General features: G+C 63.5%; 1 protein-coding gene across 5 annotated transcripts; it reads left to right on the plus strand.

Annotated features, from left to right (window-relative positions):
* On the plus strand, positions 1-15556 carry TPST2 (tyrosylprotein sulfotransferase 2). 5 transcript variants are annotated; one of them, XM_083803364.1, is made up of 8 exons: positions 9-85; positions 6595-6667; positions 6796-7091; positions 9575-10493; positions 11882-12080; positions 13390-13440; positions 14501-14549; positions 15327-15556. In XM_083803364.1, exons 4-7 carry the CDS (start codon positions 9658-9660, stop codon positions 14528-14530), a joined length of 1116 nt encoding a protein of 371 aa, XP_083659490.1. In that variant the 5' UTR covers positions 9-85; positions 6595-6667; positions 6796-7091; positions 9575-9657; the 3' UTR covers positions 14531-14549; positions 15327-15556. The 5 variants fall into 5 exon arrangements, with proteins under 5 accessions (XP_083659488.1, XP_083659490.1, XP_083659489.1 ...); XM_083803362.1 differs by lacking the exon at positions 6796-7091 and having other exon boundaries at positions 1-85; XM_083803363.1 differs by lacking the exons at positions 9-85; positions 6796-7091 and adding an exon at positions 5526-5574.
* Positions 15557-15675: the final 119 nt, after the last annotated feature.

Raw genomic sequence — 15675 nt, forward strand, 5'->3', positions numbered from 1 at the left:
GGCGCGGGGATCCCGGCCCCTCGTGCGCGTGACGTCGCCGCGTCCCCGCCGCTCCGCGCCGCCGGCGGCACCGGCACCGGGAGCGGTGAGTGCGGGGGGGGGGGCGCGGGGCTGCGGGGGGCGGGGGGCGGGGCGCTGCCGGCGCCCGGTGCCCGGTGCGGGGCGCTCGGCTCCCCCGGTGCCCGGTGCTCGGCTTCCGTGCCCGGGTGCGGGACGGGCGTGCCGGGGCTGCCCCGATCCGCCGCCGCCGCCGCCGCTCCGGGAGCTCCGCGGGGATCGGGGCGGACGCCGGCACCGGCTCGGCCGTGCCCCCAGAGGCGCCGCGGGGCCGCCCCCTGCCCGCAGCCCGGCCCCGCGCGGTGCCCAGCGGGGAGCGGAGGCGCCGGGCGGCACCGAGCCGGCCCCCCGCAGCCCGCCCCCGGCTCGGGGAGGCGAACGGCCCCGGCGCCGGGCCGGGCCGGACCCCGCTGCGGCCGCTGCCCCATCTGGGGGCGAGCCGGCGGGAGGCGGGGGTCGGGGAGGGGGCCGGCGGGTGCCGCTGCCGCTGCCGCGGGGACTCGGGCGCTCCCGGGACCCCGGCGGGCTGCTCCGGAGCGCGGAGCTCCCCCCTCGGCTGCGGGGTGCTGCGGGAGCGGCGCCCCCGAGCACCGCAGCACGGCACCCGCCCGCCCCAGGGCTCGGCCGCCCGAGCAAGCTCCCGGGCCCTGGGGTTCTGCGGCACGTCGGCCGAGGCGCGGTGCCGGTGCCGGCGCCGTGCCCCGGGCCCGCCGCGCTCCCTGCTGCCGCGTCCCGGAGAGAGCCGGGCCCGGGCGTCGCTGCCGCCCGCACCGTGCTGGCCGTGTGCCTCTGCCCCGTCCCTCCCCGCTGCTCCGGCCGGGGTGGGTGCCGTGCTGCCTGCAGAGCCGCTCAGCACCGGGGGCTAGCGGTGAGCTGGGGACGCCCCGACGTGCACCCGGGGACGGCTCGGGGCTGCGCGCGCGGCGGGAGCTGCCGCGGGGTCTGTGGGCGCAGTCGCCGCGTGCCCCCCCCGGCAGGGCCGCGGGGCTGCTGCTCTCTGCCTGCAGGTCTCAAAAACCCCGTTAGTGACTCCCGCTGCTCCGTCTGAAGCAGCTGGTCCCACAGGCAGCTCGCGTTGCAGATGTGCCGAGGCTGTAGGGGTGGGTGGGATCGCGGGAGCTCTGCGACGCGCGGTGCCTGTCAGGGACGTTTCTGGAGAAGGGAGGCAAACCCCCAGCAGGTGGTTTTGCTTGGCGCTGCGCTGATGTCTTCTGACGAATCTGTGATGCTTTTAGGAAGCCTCGGCCTCCTTCCTGCCTTAGGAGAGCTGCGGTGCTTCAAATCTCACAGCCCTGCGAGTGCAGGCAGCGAGCAGGCAGGGCCCGCGGGAGCGGCTTTGCTGCCCTGTCCCCCCCGTGCCTTACCTCCCTCTGGCTGCGGCGCAGCCCGCCTGCGGGGCACCCACCCGGCCTTCCCACCCGCCGTGCAGGACCTGGCCACGAGGAGCTCCGGCAGCGGCGGCAGGTTGCTCGACGGGCGGCCTCGGGGCTGGGGAAGGGCTGCTTCTCACCCAGCGCCCGGGCGCTTGCCCTGCGGCAGCCGCCAGCCCTTCGCTTTGGACCTGGGGGCTGCGTCCGTGAGCTGCGTGGGGCAGGCGCTGGGTTTTGCCCTGCTCCTGCTCGGTGCCGGGGCACAGCTCTGGTGTGGGTGGCGGTGCCGGCAGTGGCCGTGCGCAGGCTGCAGGCACTGCTGGCGCGGCACGCTGAGGACGCCCCGAGCCCATCGCCGTGGTTCGGTTCATCTGCACGCGTAAATGGCAGCCGAGGTCAGGCTCAGAGCCCTGAGGCTCCAGGTGGGGTGGTTTGTCCTGCAGGGCAGCCACGGCGAGCACGGGGCAGCCATCTCACAAGGGCCCCTTTCCATTTCCATCCATCCGCGGTGCCACGAGACGAGCTCCTCCTGGGCCGTGGCTTGGGAGGAAATTGTTGCCCGGGCTCTGGGCGCTGCACGAGCCACCAGGCAGCACTGGGGCGCTGCGCCCGTCCGAGGGGGGCTGCGCACCCGCACGGGGCTGGGGTCGGGGCCAGGCTGCAGCCGATGCCCCCTGCCCGCGCCTTCCTGCTTCGGGGCCTTCGGGGCTGGGGATGGCTGGTGTTGCTTCATAGGGAAATAAAATATTTTGATTTTGTTTCTTAAGCAAATTTGAGGTTTTGGGGTTTCTCTTGTAGAAACAACCTTTACTTTGCAGATCCTGATCTTTGTGCATGCAGGAATGGAGCTCGTTAAGACTGACGGTTTGGCATGGGGACTTGGAAAATATTTTTTTGAAGACGCTCGGTATTTTTTCTAGCAGTTCCTTTGATTTCTTTTTCTCCCTGTTGCATGGCAGGCTCTGACCACCCACACTTGTGGGGAATGTGTTGTTCAGTTCTGGGAGTGCGGAGCTGGGTTTGCAGCGGGGCTGGTGCATTAACGTGCACACCCCTGCCCTCGGCAGCCACGGCGCTCCCCTCGCCGGTCCCTCTGCAGCTCGCTGCAGGAAAACCTGCGGCGCTCTCGGTTTCACTTGCGCAGCCCGTCAGGACGCAGCTCGGGAGGAATAAGTGCCTGCACGCACACTGCGCTGCCCCGGGCCCTGCTCCTGCTCCTGCTCCTGTCGGCGGCTCCAGGGGCGAGGGTGGGGGAGAGGCAGGAGCAGCGGAGGTGCCGGTCCGTGAGCTCTCAGTGCCGGTCCTCTGGGGTGCCCGCGGGGCTTTGGCTTTGTCCCCCGAGGGAATTACCGCAATGTAATTACAGTCGTGGGCAAGGAGGAGCTGTGAATGTGAGCTGTGAATTGATTAAACGTCAGAAACGTCCCTCTGAAGCTCACAGCTGCCGGCCTGGTTTCGTGCACCGCGGATGCTCCCCGGCGAGGGCCGAGGGCTGCGCCTTGCCCGGTGGCCACATCCGTCACCGCGGCGGGGGTCCTGCGCGGGGCTCCTGCTTGCCGGCCCTGGCGCACAGTGCTGGGCAGGAGAGCTGTCCTCGCTGCAAGAGTCTCCGAAGCAGTGAGCGTTGTGAAATGAGATGTGGTAAGAGCCACTTCCCCATCGCTAGCCAGAAATCTGCTGTCTCCAGGAAGAACGAGGGCAGCCCCAGGCACGCCAAGGGGCGCTGGGGCCGGGGGTGCACCGGGGCCGCGTTGCTGCAGGGCCGGTGGGCCAGCGGGTCTCCTCGCGGCGTGGGTCCTCCCCACGAGCCCTGCTCCCGGCCCCGCTGCCCTCCTCGTTCGGGGGAGCTCCTTGGGAGCAGCACGCCGGGCTTTGCTTCCCCACCGGCTGCGGGCCCTGGCGGTGGGCAGGCGGCTCTCCGGTCCCCATTGCCACCGCAGCACGTTTTGGGCTTTTGTCCTTCCTTTTTCCTGAGGGGCTTGGACGGTGGCAGAGCCCGCCCGAGCCCTGTTGGGGTGTGGAAGCTTGCTCCAGGTCACCGGGGCTGATGCTTCCAGCGCTGCCTTTTGCAGGCAGCTTTCATTTTAGGCACTTCATAATTAATAAGGCAGCTGGAGAGCAGGGCTGGTCGGGTTTTGCCTCTCGGAGGGGCTGGCAGAGGTGGATCCTGCGGTTTCCTTCAGAGAACGACAAAATGCCATTGCCGTGCTTGGAACGGGAGGCAAACGGAGTGAAGATACCGAGAACTGGTGGGATTTTTATTACTTCGGGAACATTTTAGCACTGAGCAGGAAAATGAAAGGTTTCCCTGGTGGTGACAGCCTCGAGGCAGCAAACAAACCGCGTCCGTGCCTCGCCTGGCACCTGCCGGGCGCCGCTGAGCGAGGGAGGCCGGCGCCGAGCCGGGGCGCTGCCTCTGCCCTCCTGCATCGGCTGGGCCTGGGCTCGCCTCCTGGGTACTCAGCGGTGCGAAGAGATCCCCCTGTGCCTCCGTGCGGGGGGCTCTGTGGTTTGGGAGGTAAATGCTCCTTGGAGAGGAGGCTGGGTGGGACCCATGGGGCTGCCCGGGCGGCTTGGTGTGCAGGCGGGGGAGCCGCAGGGCATGCCTGAGCTCCGACCTCGTGCTGCTCTCACCGCTCTGCCCGGGATTGTGGTGCTGCAAATGCAAGCCACAGTGCTCTTTGTTCTATCTGGGGATTTTCAAAGGGACCCATAACCCCAAAGTGGTCTAAAATCCATGTATTTTTAGTGGGGTTGGCTTCTGGTTCCTGTAGATGCTCCTGGGTTTGTGGCCTTCAGCACCTCCTTAGCCTTAGTAAGCAAAAACGCCCTGCTCTCGGCGTTGCTGCTCTCGTCACGTGGTTGCTTAAAAGCAACTCTTTTTTTTTTTTTTTTTTTTTCCAATTTGAACACTGTTGGTACCCTTCAGCAGCATAACCTCACGCACGTCCAAGCCCTTCTCCCACCGCCTGGCCCCGCTGTGCCGCGGGCCCGGGGTGCACCAGCCGAGGCTGCCTCCCGGCAGGCCGGGTGTGTTCCTGTGCTGCACACAGCGCGTGAATTAATTGAAGGCTATCAATTAAGTAATTAAGTTTTGCTGATTTGCAAAGATGCCAGTTAGACGCATTAGTGTGTTTTTGCTGACCACAGCTGCTGCTGCTGCTGTTCCACCACGAGGACGCTCGCAGTTCCTCATCCTTTATTAAGCACCAAGGATTTGAGCTAAATTTTTCCATGCCCCACCTATGGCTTTTGGGGGAGCTGCAGAGAACAGCAACCATTTCTGGGAATGACTTAAAAGAAAATGCATTTTTTGATCACATTAGGCTTCTTGCAGGAACTGTTTTGGTTGCTTGTTCGTAACACATCACTGCTTTGAAAAATGTACCCGCAGCACCGCTTCGCTGCGGATCGTCTGCGCTTGGAACGTGGCCGTCCCCGGGCGAGCCGGTGTGCGGGGCTGCCTGTCCCGCTCCAGCGCTGTTTGTTTGTGAGCTCTGCCTGCCCGTGTACGGTGAGCTCGTCGTGTGTCGGCACAGAGGCGTCCCCAGGCACGGCACGGCCCCGCAGCGCAGGGCCCGGCGATGGGCAGCGCGGGCGAGCCGTGCTTTTTGCGTTGCGGTGAGCAGGCAGCGGCGCGGGGCTGCGGCGTGGCGCCTTCCCCACCGGCCGTGCCTTCAGCACCACAAGCGGCTGCTGTCGTGCCCTGCAGCCAGCGGGTCCCCTCGGGGCCGTGCGCCCCTGCCTCTGCCTGCCGCGGGACCCCGCTGGCACTCGCCCCCTTCTCAGGAGGTTGTAGGGGTGGTGTAGGGGCGCTGCAGGCCCCCGGCTGCGCGATGGCACGCTGCACGGCCCCGCTCTGCGGCGGGAGGCGCAGGAAGGAAGTCTGCAAGCGTGTGTCTGCGTGTGTGCGAGGGCAAGAGCCGGAGGGGTTTCCGGAGCGGGGCGGCTGTTAAACCGCTGCCGCCGGGTGCACCAGACAGCTCGCGGTGCTGCAGGGGCGCGCCCGGGGATGCGGCTGCTGCCGCGCAGACCTGCAGCCTCGTCCAGACCTGGAAACCCGCGGTCGGTGGAGGAGGCCCTGTGGGGAAGGAGGGCGATGCATGTGCTGCAGCTGAGCTCTGCCCCGCTGCGACGTCCCCGCCGGGTGGAGTTTCCCTCTCGTTCCTAATTAGTGCTAAGGCAGAGGGGCCGGTGACGTCCAGCCGGGCAGGAGAGGAGGAGACTCTTGGGTAGCTGGAATAACAATCAGTGGCTGCGCTTCGGATGTTCTCACGAACATCCTCCAGGGCTGGGACAGCGTCACACGGAGGGGAGCTGAGTGCAGGAGGGCCGCGGGGCTGCGCCGTGCTCCGGGGCCCGCGGACGGGCACGGGCAGTGCCGTGTCCTCGGGGGCGCCTGGCGGGTTCGGTCCTGCGGCCGCCAGGAGCTGGAGCTGCGCCGGGCAGCCGGGAGCACCGGGGCGGTGCTGGGGCCGGCTCTCGCCCTGGAACTGGCACCGGGGGGATATCAGCTTCACGCAGCTCTGTGGCGTAGCTCTGGTCTTGAGCTTTGCATCCCCGCGGCCTTGCTGGGAGCTGCGAGCTTCGAGTTTCAGGGCCTGGACGCGAGGTGTCCTCTGGGCTCCCTTTGCTGTTGCTGCTTCGGGATCTCTGACAGCATTCTGGCTTTTGTCTGATTCCAGCGTTTGTAACAAGGCCTGCGGTGAGCGAGTCCGAAGCTGCTTCCTCTGGGACAGGCTGCGCTGCTCCGGTCACTTGTGTGCGGTGGAACCGTGCCACGTTCGGACGGCTGGCCCCTGCTTTTAGATACTGCAGCTGCTTCTGCTCCTCTGGGGCTTCTCCCTTCCAGGGCACTCGGTTTCCTGCGCAGAGCAGCCACCGTCCTGCCGCCCCTCTTCTCCCTGTGCTGTCCCAGCTCTGCCAGCGCCAAAACGCAGCTGGGCAGGATGAGGGCTGCCGAGCCGCCCACACCCCGGCCCTGCTCCAGGTGCTGGCCAGAGGTGTCCCCAGGGGCCGCCTCTCCCGGGGCTTGGTGGGAGCTTTTGGGCAGGAGGCGTGCGTGCGGCGGGGACAGTGCCAAGGAGGAAGAGCAGTGCCTGTGCCACGCTCGTACCTATCTGTGAGCAACAAACAAATCCACCCTGTGCTTCTTCTTCCCCATCAGGTGTTTCTGCGGCCACCTGGGTGTGTGTCGGCGTGACACTCGGCTAGCAGCAAGATGAACACACGGGGAGGAGGTAAGCCTGCATGGAGAGCTCTTGCCAGAGCGGCTGATTCCCCTGTGGTCCCAGCAGTGGACTGATGAATATTTCATACGTCTGCCCGCACCTTCACTGATGCTCCGTTAATATTTTATTGCTTTCAGTAGCTTACGAGGAACGCTTTAAGCCTGATTGATATGGATGTCTTAGCAGCGTGCAAAATATGGAAGGCGCTTTGCCTGCAGGGCCTCTGGTGTCCTTGTTGGTCGCTGCTTTACTGCCGCTTCCCCGCCAGCCCGCATCTTCCCTCACTCCTGGCTTCCTGCACGAGCCTTGCACTGCCTGCAGCTGGTCGCAGCCGTGTCCTGTCCCCGCTGCTCCCTGCTGTCCCCGCGGCGCTGTGCGGGAGGGGAGGCCGAGAGCCCCCTGCCTGCTGCTGGAGGGGAGGGCTCCGGGGCAGGTAGGTACCTGGGGGCCCGGAGGTGCCTCTGACCAGCCGGCCGTGCTGCCCGCTTGGGCCAGGCTGTTCCGCAGCACGGCGTCTGCTGTGCAGGGCGCTATCCGACCCCGCTTTCTCAGAGGCTGATAAACCCCGTAAATTTGGGGAAATTCTGACGGGAGGGTTACGCTCAAGAATCAGAAATAAGCTGGAGCTGTTTGCCGTCGCCCGGCAGAATGCTGCGGAGCGCTCACCGCTGTTGGCTCCGCCGGCCCAGGTACGGGGTAATCAGTCCCCCCGAGACGTTCAGCATGCTTCAGCCCTTTCAGCCCCACGGCGCCCCGCGGGAGGCAGAGCGGGGTTTTTGCTGGGGGGGGCAGCGGTGTGCTGCAGCAGGGGGGGGTCCAGCTCACAGCGGGGAACGGAGGAGCCGTGTCCCTGCCCGTGGCCATCAGACCCCGCGTTTCGGCATTTTCCCCTGCCCGCGGCAGCGGTGCCGCTGTGGGGTGGGCTCTGGGGGGGCCGTGAGCCCCCACGGCAGGCGGGGCGAGCCCCCACGCGGGTTCTCTGGAGCCGAGGGACGGCGTGGGCGGGCTCGCAGCCACCCTTCCCCTCCGCCCGGCAAAATGAGAGAATTCCTTTGTGCCGGGGAGCATCGCGGTGGGAAATGCTCCCTGTAAGCCGTTATTGCAAAGAACAGAGCACTTCTGTGCTCCCAGCCTCCTTTTACACCGCTGATTTTTCCTGCTAATTAGCCTGTCTTGGTCTGCACAGCCCTAATTATTCCAGCTGGCCTTAGATCCCGAGCGCTCCGACTGCAATGCATTGCAATGGGTCTTGTGGCCTTCAGCAATTATTTTTAGGGTGAACATTTGAATACATTTACATGGCTGAAGCAGATCGAGATAGCAGGGTGGAGCAGACCGGGCTTGTCTGTTCACTGGCTCTGGCTGCGCCTGGTGCTGACAAGATGCCAGGGAGCTGTTTGTTGTTCCCTGCGACTTGTGGCCTGACCAGGCGCACCCGCCTTCGGCTTTTTGACTTTTACGCGGAGCGCGGGCACGCAGCTGGCGCTGCTGACCCTTGGTACGGTAACGGAGCAGTCAGCGCAGGCAGTGACACGGCCGCACGGGTGGTCCCAGGGTGGCATCGCTCTGCTGTCGGGGTGGGAAGGAGCCTACCTGGCCGGGCAGGCGGGCGCTGCCTCGCTGGGTCTGCCCCCGGTGGTGCGCGGGGCCGCGGGCGGGCGGGAGCAGCTGGGTGCAGCGGGCAGGGGCTGGATGGGGCGCGAGGCTGCGGGGCAGGCGCCGTGCCACCGGGACAGGCGCTGTGCCACCAGGCACCCTGCCACCAGGCGCCGTGCCATGGGGACAGGCGCCGTGCCACCAGGACAGGCGCCATCCATGAGGAGCGGAGAGGGGAGGCCGCTTTTCCGAGGCAGCTCTTTCGCTTGTCGGCGAACTAAAGCGCGTGGACGTCCCGTTCCTTCCGCTCGCCTCAGCTCCCGCCCCGGCCGCGTGATCACAAAGGACTCGAAATCCCTGCGTGACCCCGGGAGGATTGCAAAACCCGCGCTCGCAGAGGGAGGGAGAAGGGGGCGGGCGTGGGACGGTGCCGGTTCTCCCGGGAGCCGCTGCGGGCAGCGGCGCGGGGACGGGCAGCCTGCTGCCGGAGCGTCCCGCGGAGCAGGCACCTGGCCTGGGACCACGGGAGGGCTCCAAGGACGTCAGCGTAAGGTCAGCCTGGGGTGCAGGTGTGGAGCACAGACCGCACGCTGCTGTTACCGACGCGTCACCCCTGAAATTGGTTTAATTTCTCAACTCGTTTCGTTCTTATGGGTAATTGCTTCTTCTGAGTCAGGCGCTTCAAATTTGCATGAGATGCTTTTGGTTTTCTCTTTATTTCAGCCTTCTCCCTCCCCTATGGCAGCACACGTAAAACTACAGACATTGTGGGAAGGAAGCAGGTGGCTGGCGGGAGTGAGAGGAAGGTGGTGCGCTGGGTGCAGGGAACCCGTGCTGGAAGGAAGGAGAAGGGTGGGAGCATCGGGGTTCGTCTGGGGTGGAGCAGGCTCTTTAAAGGTGTCTTACCCTGCTGGTGGAAGTAAAGCCGGAGATTTTTCTCCTAACCTAATACACGCTCGATGCAAAGGAGTAACCGGATGAAGGCAAAGCCGGTCGGTGCCTTAAGGAAACGGTTCTGTAAGAGCTGACGGGGTGAGTGGTGGTCCCCCCTCTCCAAAACGTCCGTGGAGCTTTGCTCCAGCCACAAACCTGAGATCCTGGGTACAGAAACAGTCGGGAGTAATCTCTTTGGGCGTGCTCTCCGGCACGCTTTAATTACGTGCTGGGGAGAAGACACCTAGCCTGAAAAGTGCTGATAGGGAAGAGCTGATGAAAGCCCGGGGGCGGCGCGGGCGTCCCGAGGAGCCAGGCTGGGCGCGGAGGTGCCGCCGCGGCCGAGTGCCGGCCCCGCTCACCGGAGGCGCTGTCTTTCTCTTGCAGGTGCCCGCCGGGTTGGACGCTCGCTAGCCGAAAGCTGAAGCGTGGTCGCCTGTTGGTCTCCAGCCCATGTAGAGCACAGCAGGATGCGGGTGACCATGAGGCGGGTGCTGCTGGCGGTGGGCTCGGTGGTCGCCCTGATGGTGACTCTGCACCTTGGCCAGCAGGTCCTGGAGTGCCAGCAGGTCCTGAACAAGAGGAGGCACCGGCTGATGAGGCCGGAGAACGAGGAGCTGGTCATGATGGACTCCAACCACGTCGAGTACCGCTACAGCAAGGAGATGCCCCTGATATTCATCGGCGGCGTCCCCCGCAGCGGCACGACGCTGATGAGGGCCATGCTCGACGCCCACCCCGAGGTGCGCTGCGGGGAGGAGACCCGCATCATCCCCCGCGTGCTGGCGATGCGGCAGGCCTGGTCCAAGTCGGGCCGAGAGAAGATGCGCCTGGACGAGGCGGGGGTGACGGACCAGGTCCTGGACGCCGCCATGCAGGCCTTTATACTGGAGGTGATCGCCAAGCACGGCGAGCCGGCCAGGTATTTGTGTAACAAGGACCCCTTCACGCTGAAGTCCTCCGTCTACCTGTCCAGGCTGTTTCCCAATTCCAAGTTCCTCCTGATGGTTCGAGACGGCCGGGCTTCGGTGCACTCCATGATCACACGGAAAGTGACGATTGCGGGCTTTGACCTGAACAGCTACCGGGACTGCCTGACCAAGTGGAACAAAGCGATCGAGGTGATGTACTCCCAGTGCCTGGAGATCGGGCGGTCCCGCTGCCTGCCCGTCTACTACGAGCAGCTGGTGCTGCACCCCGAGCAGTCCATGCACGCCATCATGAAGTTCCTGGACATCTCCTGGAGCGATGCCGTGCTGCACCACGAGGAGCTGATAGGGAAGCCCGGCGGAGTGTCCCTTTCCAAGTGAGTGGCTCAGCTCCGGTCTCTGCTTACCGAGGAGCATTTCGTTACACAAAGCCGGTCAGGGCTAAAACTGGGGGGCAAAGATCCGTTCCCTGTGTCGGTGTGTGCTTTTTTGGGGTAGAAGCTGCAGCACGTCCAGTTTTACTGCAGCAGGTTTGTGTTTCTGAGTAAAGGAGGACTTGGTGGTGGCAGTCTGTCGTGCCCCAGCGAGCAGCCTGCCAGACGAGGATTGTAGGAGCGGGTGACGGTTTTATTCATCTTTCTTGACAGTGCAGAAATGACATCGATCTTTAATTCGAAAAGAACTGCTTGCTCAGAAACGCGAGCTCTTTACCGTGCCTTTTCTCCACCCATCCTCAAATCTTCCTACCGTGATTGCAGTTTTGCTGCTGATGAGTCACGCTGTGGTGTGCAGTAATTCTGTCGGTGCCGGTGTTGCAGAACGAAACGAATGCTCTCTCCCACGGAGGCACACCCAGGTCCCTCCTCGCTGGCTCTCCATCTCCGGGCTCTAGGAGGTGCCTGCCTTCGCCCACCTTCTTCGGGTCTTTTATTGCTCTTTCTTTCCTCAGGGAAGCTTAAGCCTGCCTTAGCAAGATGTAATCGGCCGTTTATGGGAACCACACAAGCAGTCCTTGTATAAATTCCCCTCGCCTGCATCAGCGCGATGCGCCCAGAGCAGTGCTGCGGGGGGCTGCAGCGGGGCACGTGGCCGCTCCTCTCCTCGGGGACAGCGCGGGGCGTGCGGCCGGCGTGGAAACGCTGGTGCCGACAGGGCTGGGTGGCCCCGCGTGTCCCTCGTGCCCCACCGCCCGGGTAGCAGCACCGAGGCTCACGGGCTGCAGCCGCTGTGCACGTTTACCCGTTTCAGCGCGCGGGGCTGGGTGGGGTTTCCCTGGGCTGCAGCCGAGCCAGCCCTGGGCTGGGCGTCCTCCCCACGCGGGGTGGGAGGGGAGCAGCAAGCGCAGCGCAGCGCAGCAGGGCTCCGTGGCTGGCTTTGCTCGTCAGAGCTGCTCCTGCTGGGTGCAGTGGCCGGGTTCGATCGCAGGGCGAGTGGCTCCTGTGGAGCCGCGGTGCTCGTGGGGTTTGGCCGGAGCGGCAGCTGGCGAGGAGGCAGGCGGGAGCTCACGCAGGGACCCGAGCCCCAGGGCTGCAGGCACCTCGGCTGCCCCCAGAGCAGCCCCACTGTGCCCGTGGGGGCTCTGCCCGCGCTCACAGCAGGTGCAGGACAGCATTTGAGCCGCACACTTGTCTTGGGCACCGAAAGCAAAATGTTCAGGAGGCAGCTAGCCCAGCTGAAGGTCCTTCTGTCAGCCCGGCGTGTCCGCGAAACCCAAGCGGCAGCAGCTTTAGTGCCTTGTTTTACGTTTTTCTTTATTTCCTTCCAGGATAGAAAGATCAACAGACCAGGTTATCAAGCCGGTGAACATGGAGGCGTTATCGAAATGGATCGGGCACATCCCGGGGGATGTGCTGCAGGACATGGCCCACATAGCTCCCATGCTTGCCAGGCTGGGCTACGACCCGTACGCCAATCCGCCCCACTACGGCCACCCGGACCCGCTGGTCGTCAACAACACGCACAGAGTGAGTGTCGCCGCCGCCACCTGGAGCGCGGCCAGGCGCTGGCGGGAAGGGGTGTTGGCGTTGGACGGCGGAGCTCTGCACCCACACAGCCGCCTGCAGCTGCACGGGCTCCTGAAGCGAGTCAAAAAGAGTGGAGACACAAAAGCTCTGCTCCTTGCGGGAGCCGGAGCGATCTCTGTGCAGTTACACCGAGGAGATTTGCGGAGTTACGTGCGCTACGCGGAGCCTGGCGTGGCTCGGAGCGACTGCGCTCCCTGTGATCTTGTGGTGGGGTTCGTTTCTCTGTTGTGGCAGATACTGGCCTGTCCCTCCCTGATCCAGCCCCGGTCTTGAACCCAGCCGTGGGGGTTAGTGGTGCACGGCGACGTTAATCGGGATGTGGGGGTGTTGGCACCACACACTCCAGTCTGGCCCCACGAGAAGGCTCGGGCTGTGCTGTGTCTGCCTGGAGCTCGCCAGCCGCTCCCGCAGTCCCACGGGGAAAGTGACCGGAGGCTCGTAATGTCTTTGGGCAAAACCAGAAGAACTTTTTTTAGAATATTGACTCACGTGTCTGGATCAGAACGGGGAGGAAGCAGCTGCCGAGCCGTAGACAGCAGTTACTAGAGAGGGAATTTCTCACACTTTGGGGTGGACCGGTCCTACCCGGACTGGGGTTGGATTCTGCAGCCCCCAGCCCTGTGTGCAGTCCCCGTGACGAGGTGTCCCTCGTCACATTGATGGGAGTGGGGGGTGCCTGTGCCTGTTGCGGGGGTGCCTGTTCCTGTTGTACTGCAGGCAGGTCTGCGGGCAGGCAGGAGAGCAGCAGCACAAACCCGGCAGCCCAGAAGAGCTTCCCTGGAGCCGGTCTGTGCTCGGAGTGCTCTGGGCTCTCGCAGTTCCTCCTTGCTCTCTGTGCTTGCTGAGAGCTATTGGAGGACACAGATGATTTGAGTGAACATCCTCACTGGGCAGAGCTAGGGACTGCGGGTCTCTGACTTGGGCCTTTCGGTACTTCTTGGGATGTGTTTGGAGAGCTGGCATGACGGTAAAGATGAAACCCTCTCCCAAGGCTGAGGGGCGAACAAGACGACCTGCTTGTGCCAGTTCCCTGTAGCGGGGGGCTCTTCCCTGCCTCTGCCTTCAGTCCCTCGGGAGCAAGCCTCCTGCCGTTGCCCCGGTACAGCACCAGCACGAGGCGGCACAATGCCCCCGAGGTTTCTGCTGGCTCGCGTGTACCAGGCCACACGCCGCAGTTTGCAGGGTGCACCTGCAGATGTTCGTACGGTCGCTATCCAAGAAGCGGTCAGTAATTTTTTCTTTTCCATAGGTTTTAAAAGGGGAATATAAAACGCCAGCCAACTTGAAAGGTCACCTGCAGGTACGTCCCATGTCACATCTGAGCACTTTGCCCTGGGTGCCTGGTCCCTTGCTCCCTCTTACGGGCGTTTGCGGGCTGGGCAGCCCAGCTGGGGAAGCACTCCCGGCGCCGCTCTGTTGTTCTGTCCTTCCTGCTGTGCACCGCTCCACCCTCCCCACTTTTATTTTGACATCCTGTCTTGGTCACGACAAATCCTAGTGGTGTTCTGTGCTGCTCACAGCCTGCTCATTCACCCCGTCAGCTCTTTCTGTTCTGCTCTTGCTTGTGGGTGATTGCTGTAGAGCTCTGCGTTCACTCCTCAGACTCGAGTTCTTCATTCTCTTACTTTAAGACACTTCCACCTTGCCTCTGTTCTGAAACTCAAAGTTTTTTGTTGTCCTGGGTCTTGCCATGTTTAGGGAAGGATTGCTTATCTGATTTCAGGATACAGATAGGCCTTCTGGTTCCTGTATCTGTGTGATTGTATTTCAGTGTCAAACATGCGCTGCATGGCTCCCTCCCTGCAGAGCGGTGTTTGAGAACAGTTGATGACCACCTTTTACAATGCAGAGCTGCCCAACAGCCATCACATATAAAGACTTAAAAACAAAATAGACTTCTTGACTCTCCAGAAGGCACTGCCTGCCTGCACAGGAGGTGCAGTAGATTGGTGTGGAGTTACACAGATGTTTTGATCAAAGGTGCCAGTTTGACCTGTTTGGCACGGGGACTCCTTAAGCAAGCAGATTGATCTGCATTGCCCCTGTCACGTGCAAACATGCATAGCCAAACCCTGCAGTGAGGAAACGGGGCTGCTGGGGGAGCAAGCACGCACGTGTATTCACCGCAGGAGGTGTCACTTGCAGTTCCTGAGTGGCCTCCCCGCGTGGCTCGCGGTGCACGTACAGGAGGGAAGTGAGAAGCTGCAGGCCCGTGGCCAAGTCTCGTGGCTGCAGGTTCTGTGCCGTGGCACCGCTTTGTCCTGGACATTTCCTTTTCCTGATACAGGGAGCACATTGGGAATGCTTTAAATTGCAGACAGTGGCTTTAAACTGATCCTTCTGTTTTTTGGTTGTTCTAGGTGATGCAGAACACATCATCTTCTCACTAATAAAATTAACGATTTCCAGGTAAGACCTTGTAGTTTAATTTGGGACTGTGCAAATCGCCTGCATTGCTCCAGGGATAGCATTTTGCTTGTATAATTTCTTGCGCCTGTGGATTAGCCAGGCTGCTCCAGGCACGCTCACCATGCCAATGATCTCTTTCACAATTGCTTTAAGTTTTTGGAGCAATGCTGTTACGTGAGGTGATTTGCCAGAACTTTTTTTTCCCCCTGAGCCCTGAAAGAGGCTTACTTTGGCAAAAATTGAAGTCACCCGCTTGGGAGCGTTATTACCGAGCACCCCTGTGGGGAACACGGAGCGGGGCGGTGGGAAGGGGTGGCGGTGGGAAGGGGTGGCTGTGCTGAGCCGCCACCAAGAGGGAGGAGGAAGCCGGCCCGGCTGCTGTCAGCTCGGCAAACCCGGACTGCTGCCCTCGACTTCGAGAGCGGCCGTCCGTGCAGCGCGTTGGGTGCCTCCGTCTCTTGTCAGGCAGCCTCCGCGCTAAGACATAAAGGCCGTTTCTCTCGCCGGAATCGAACACTTAGGGATTCCCATTTCAAAGCAGTATCTGGGCTAAAAATAAAAAATAAAAATAAAGGCAGGAGCACTGGGTGGGAACAGAGGCGTGCCCTGAGCCGGAGCTCGGTGTGCCTGGGGGGGCTGCTGCGTGGGGGCGGCTCGGGGCCCCGGCGGTGTGAGGGCCGCGCTGGGGGCGCCTCGGGGCCGCTCCCTGACGGCCGGGGCCTCACGCCCGGTGCCTCGGGGCCGCTCCCTGACGCCCGCTCCCTTTCTCTCTTGCAGGCCGCTGCGGACAGCGCCAGGAGGCCGTGGCTGGAGGCCCGGAGGCCGGCTGGGCGCGGACAGGACCGGCCGGGTGTGCCCCCAGCCCCAGCCGGGGCTCCCCGGGCCCGGTGCCGGTACCGGCCCCGCCGTGGGGTCGCAGCCCCGGGCCCGGCAGGGGCGGGCCGTAACGGCCCCCGCCGTGTACAGACTGTATTTAAGAGTCCATTAATATATGCGGTGTTACTACACGCGGCCGTGTGCGGGCTGTGGCTGAGTTAATTGGTAATTAGTTAATACGCGCGTTAATATAGGCGACCCCGCCCCGGGAGGACCCGGGCCTGGCCCCCACCCGCAGGGGGCGCGAGCG

Source organism: Anser anser (assembly GCF_964211835.1).
Source record: "Anser anser genome assembly, chromosome: 18".
In the NCBI taxonomy this organism is placed as follows: domain Eukaryota; kingdom Metazoa; phylum Chordata; class Aves; order Anseriformes; family Anatidae; genus Anser; species Anser anser.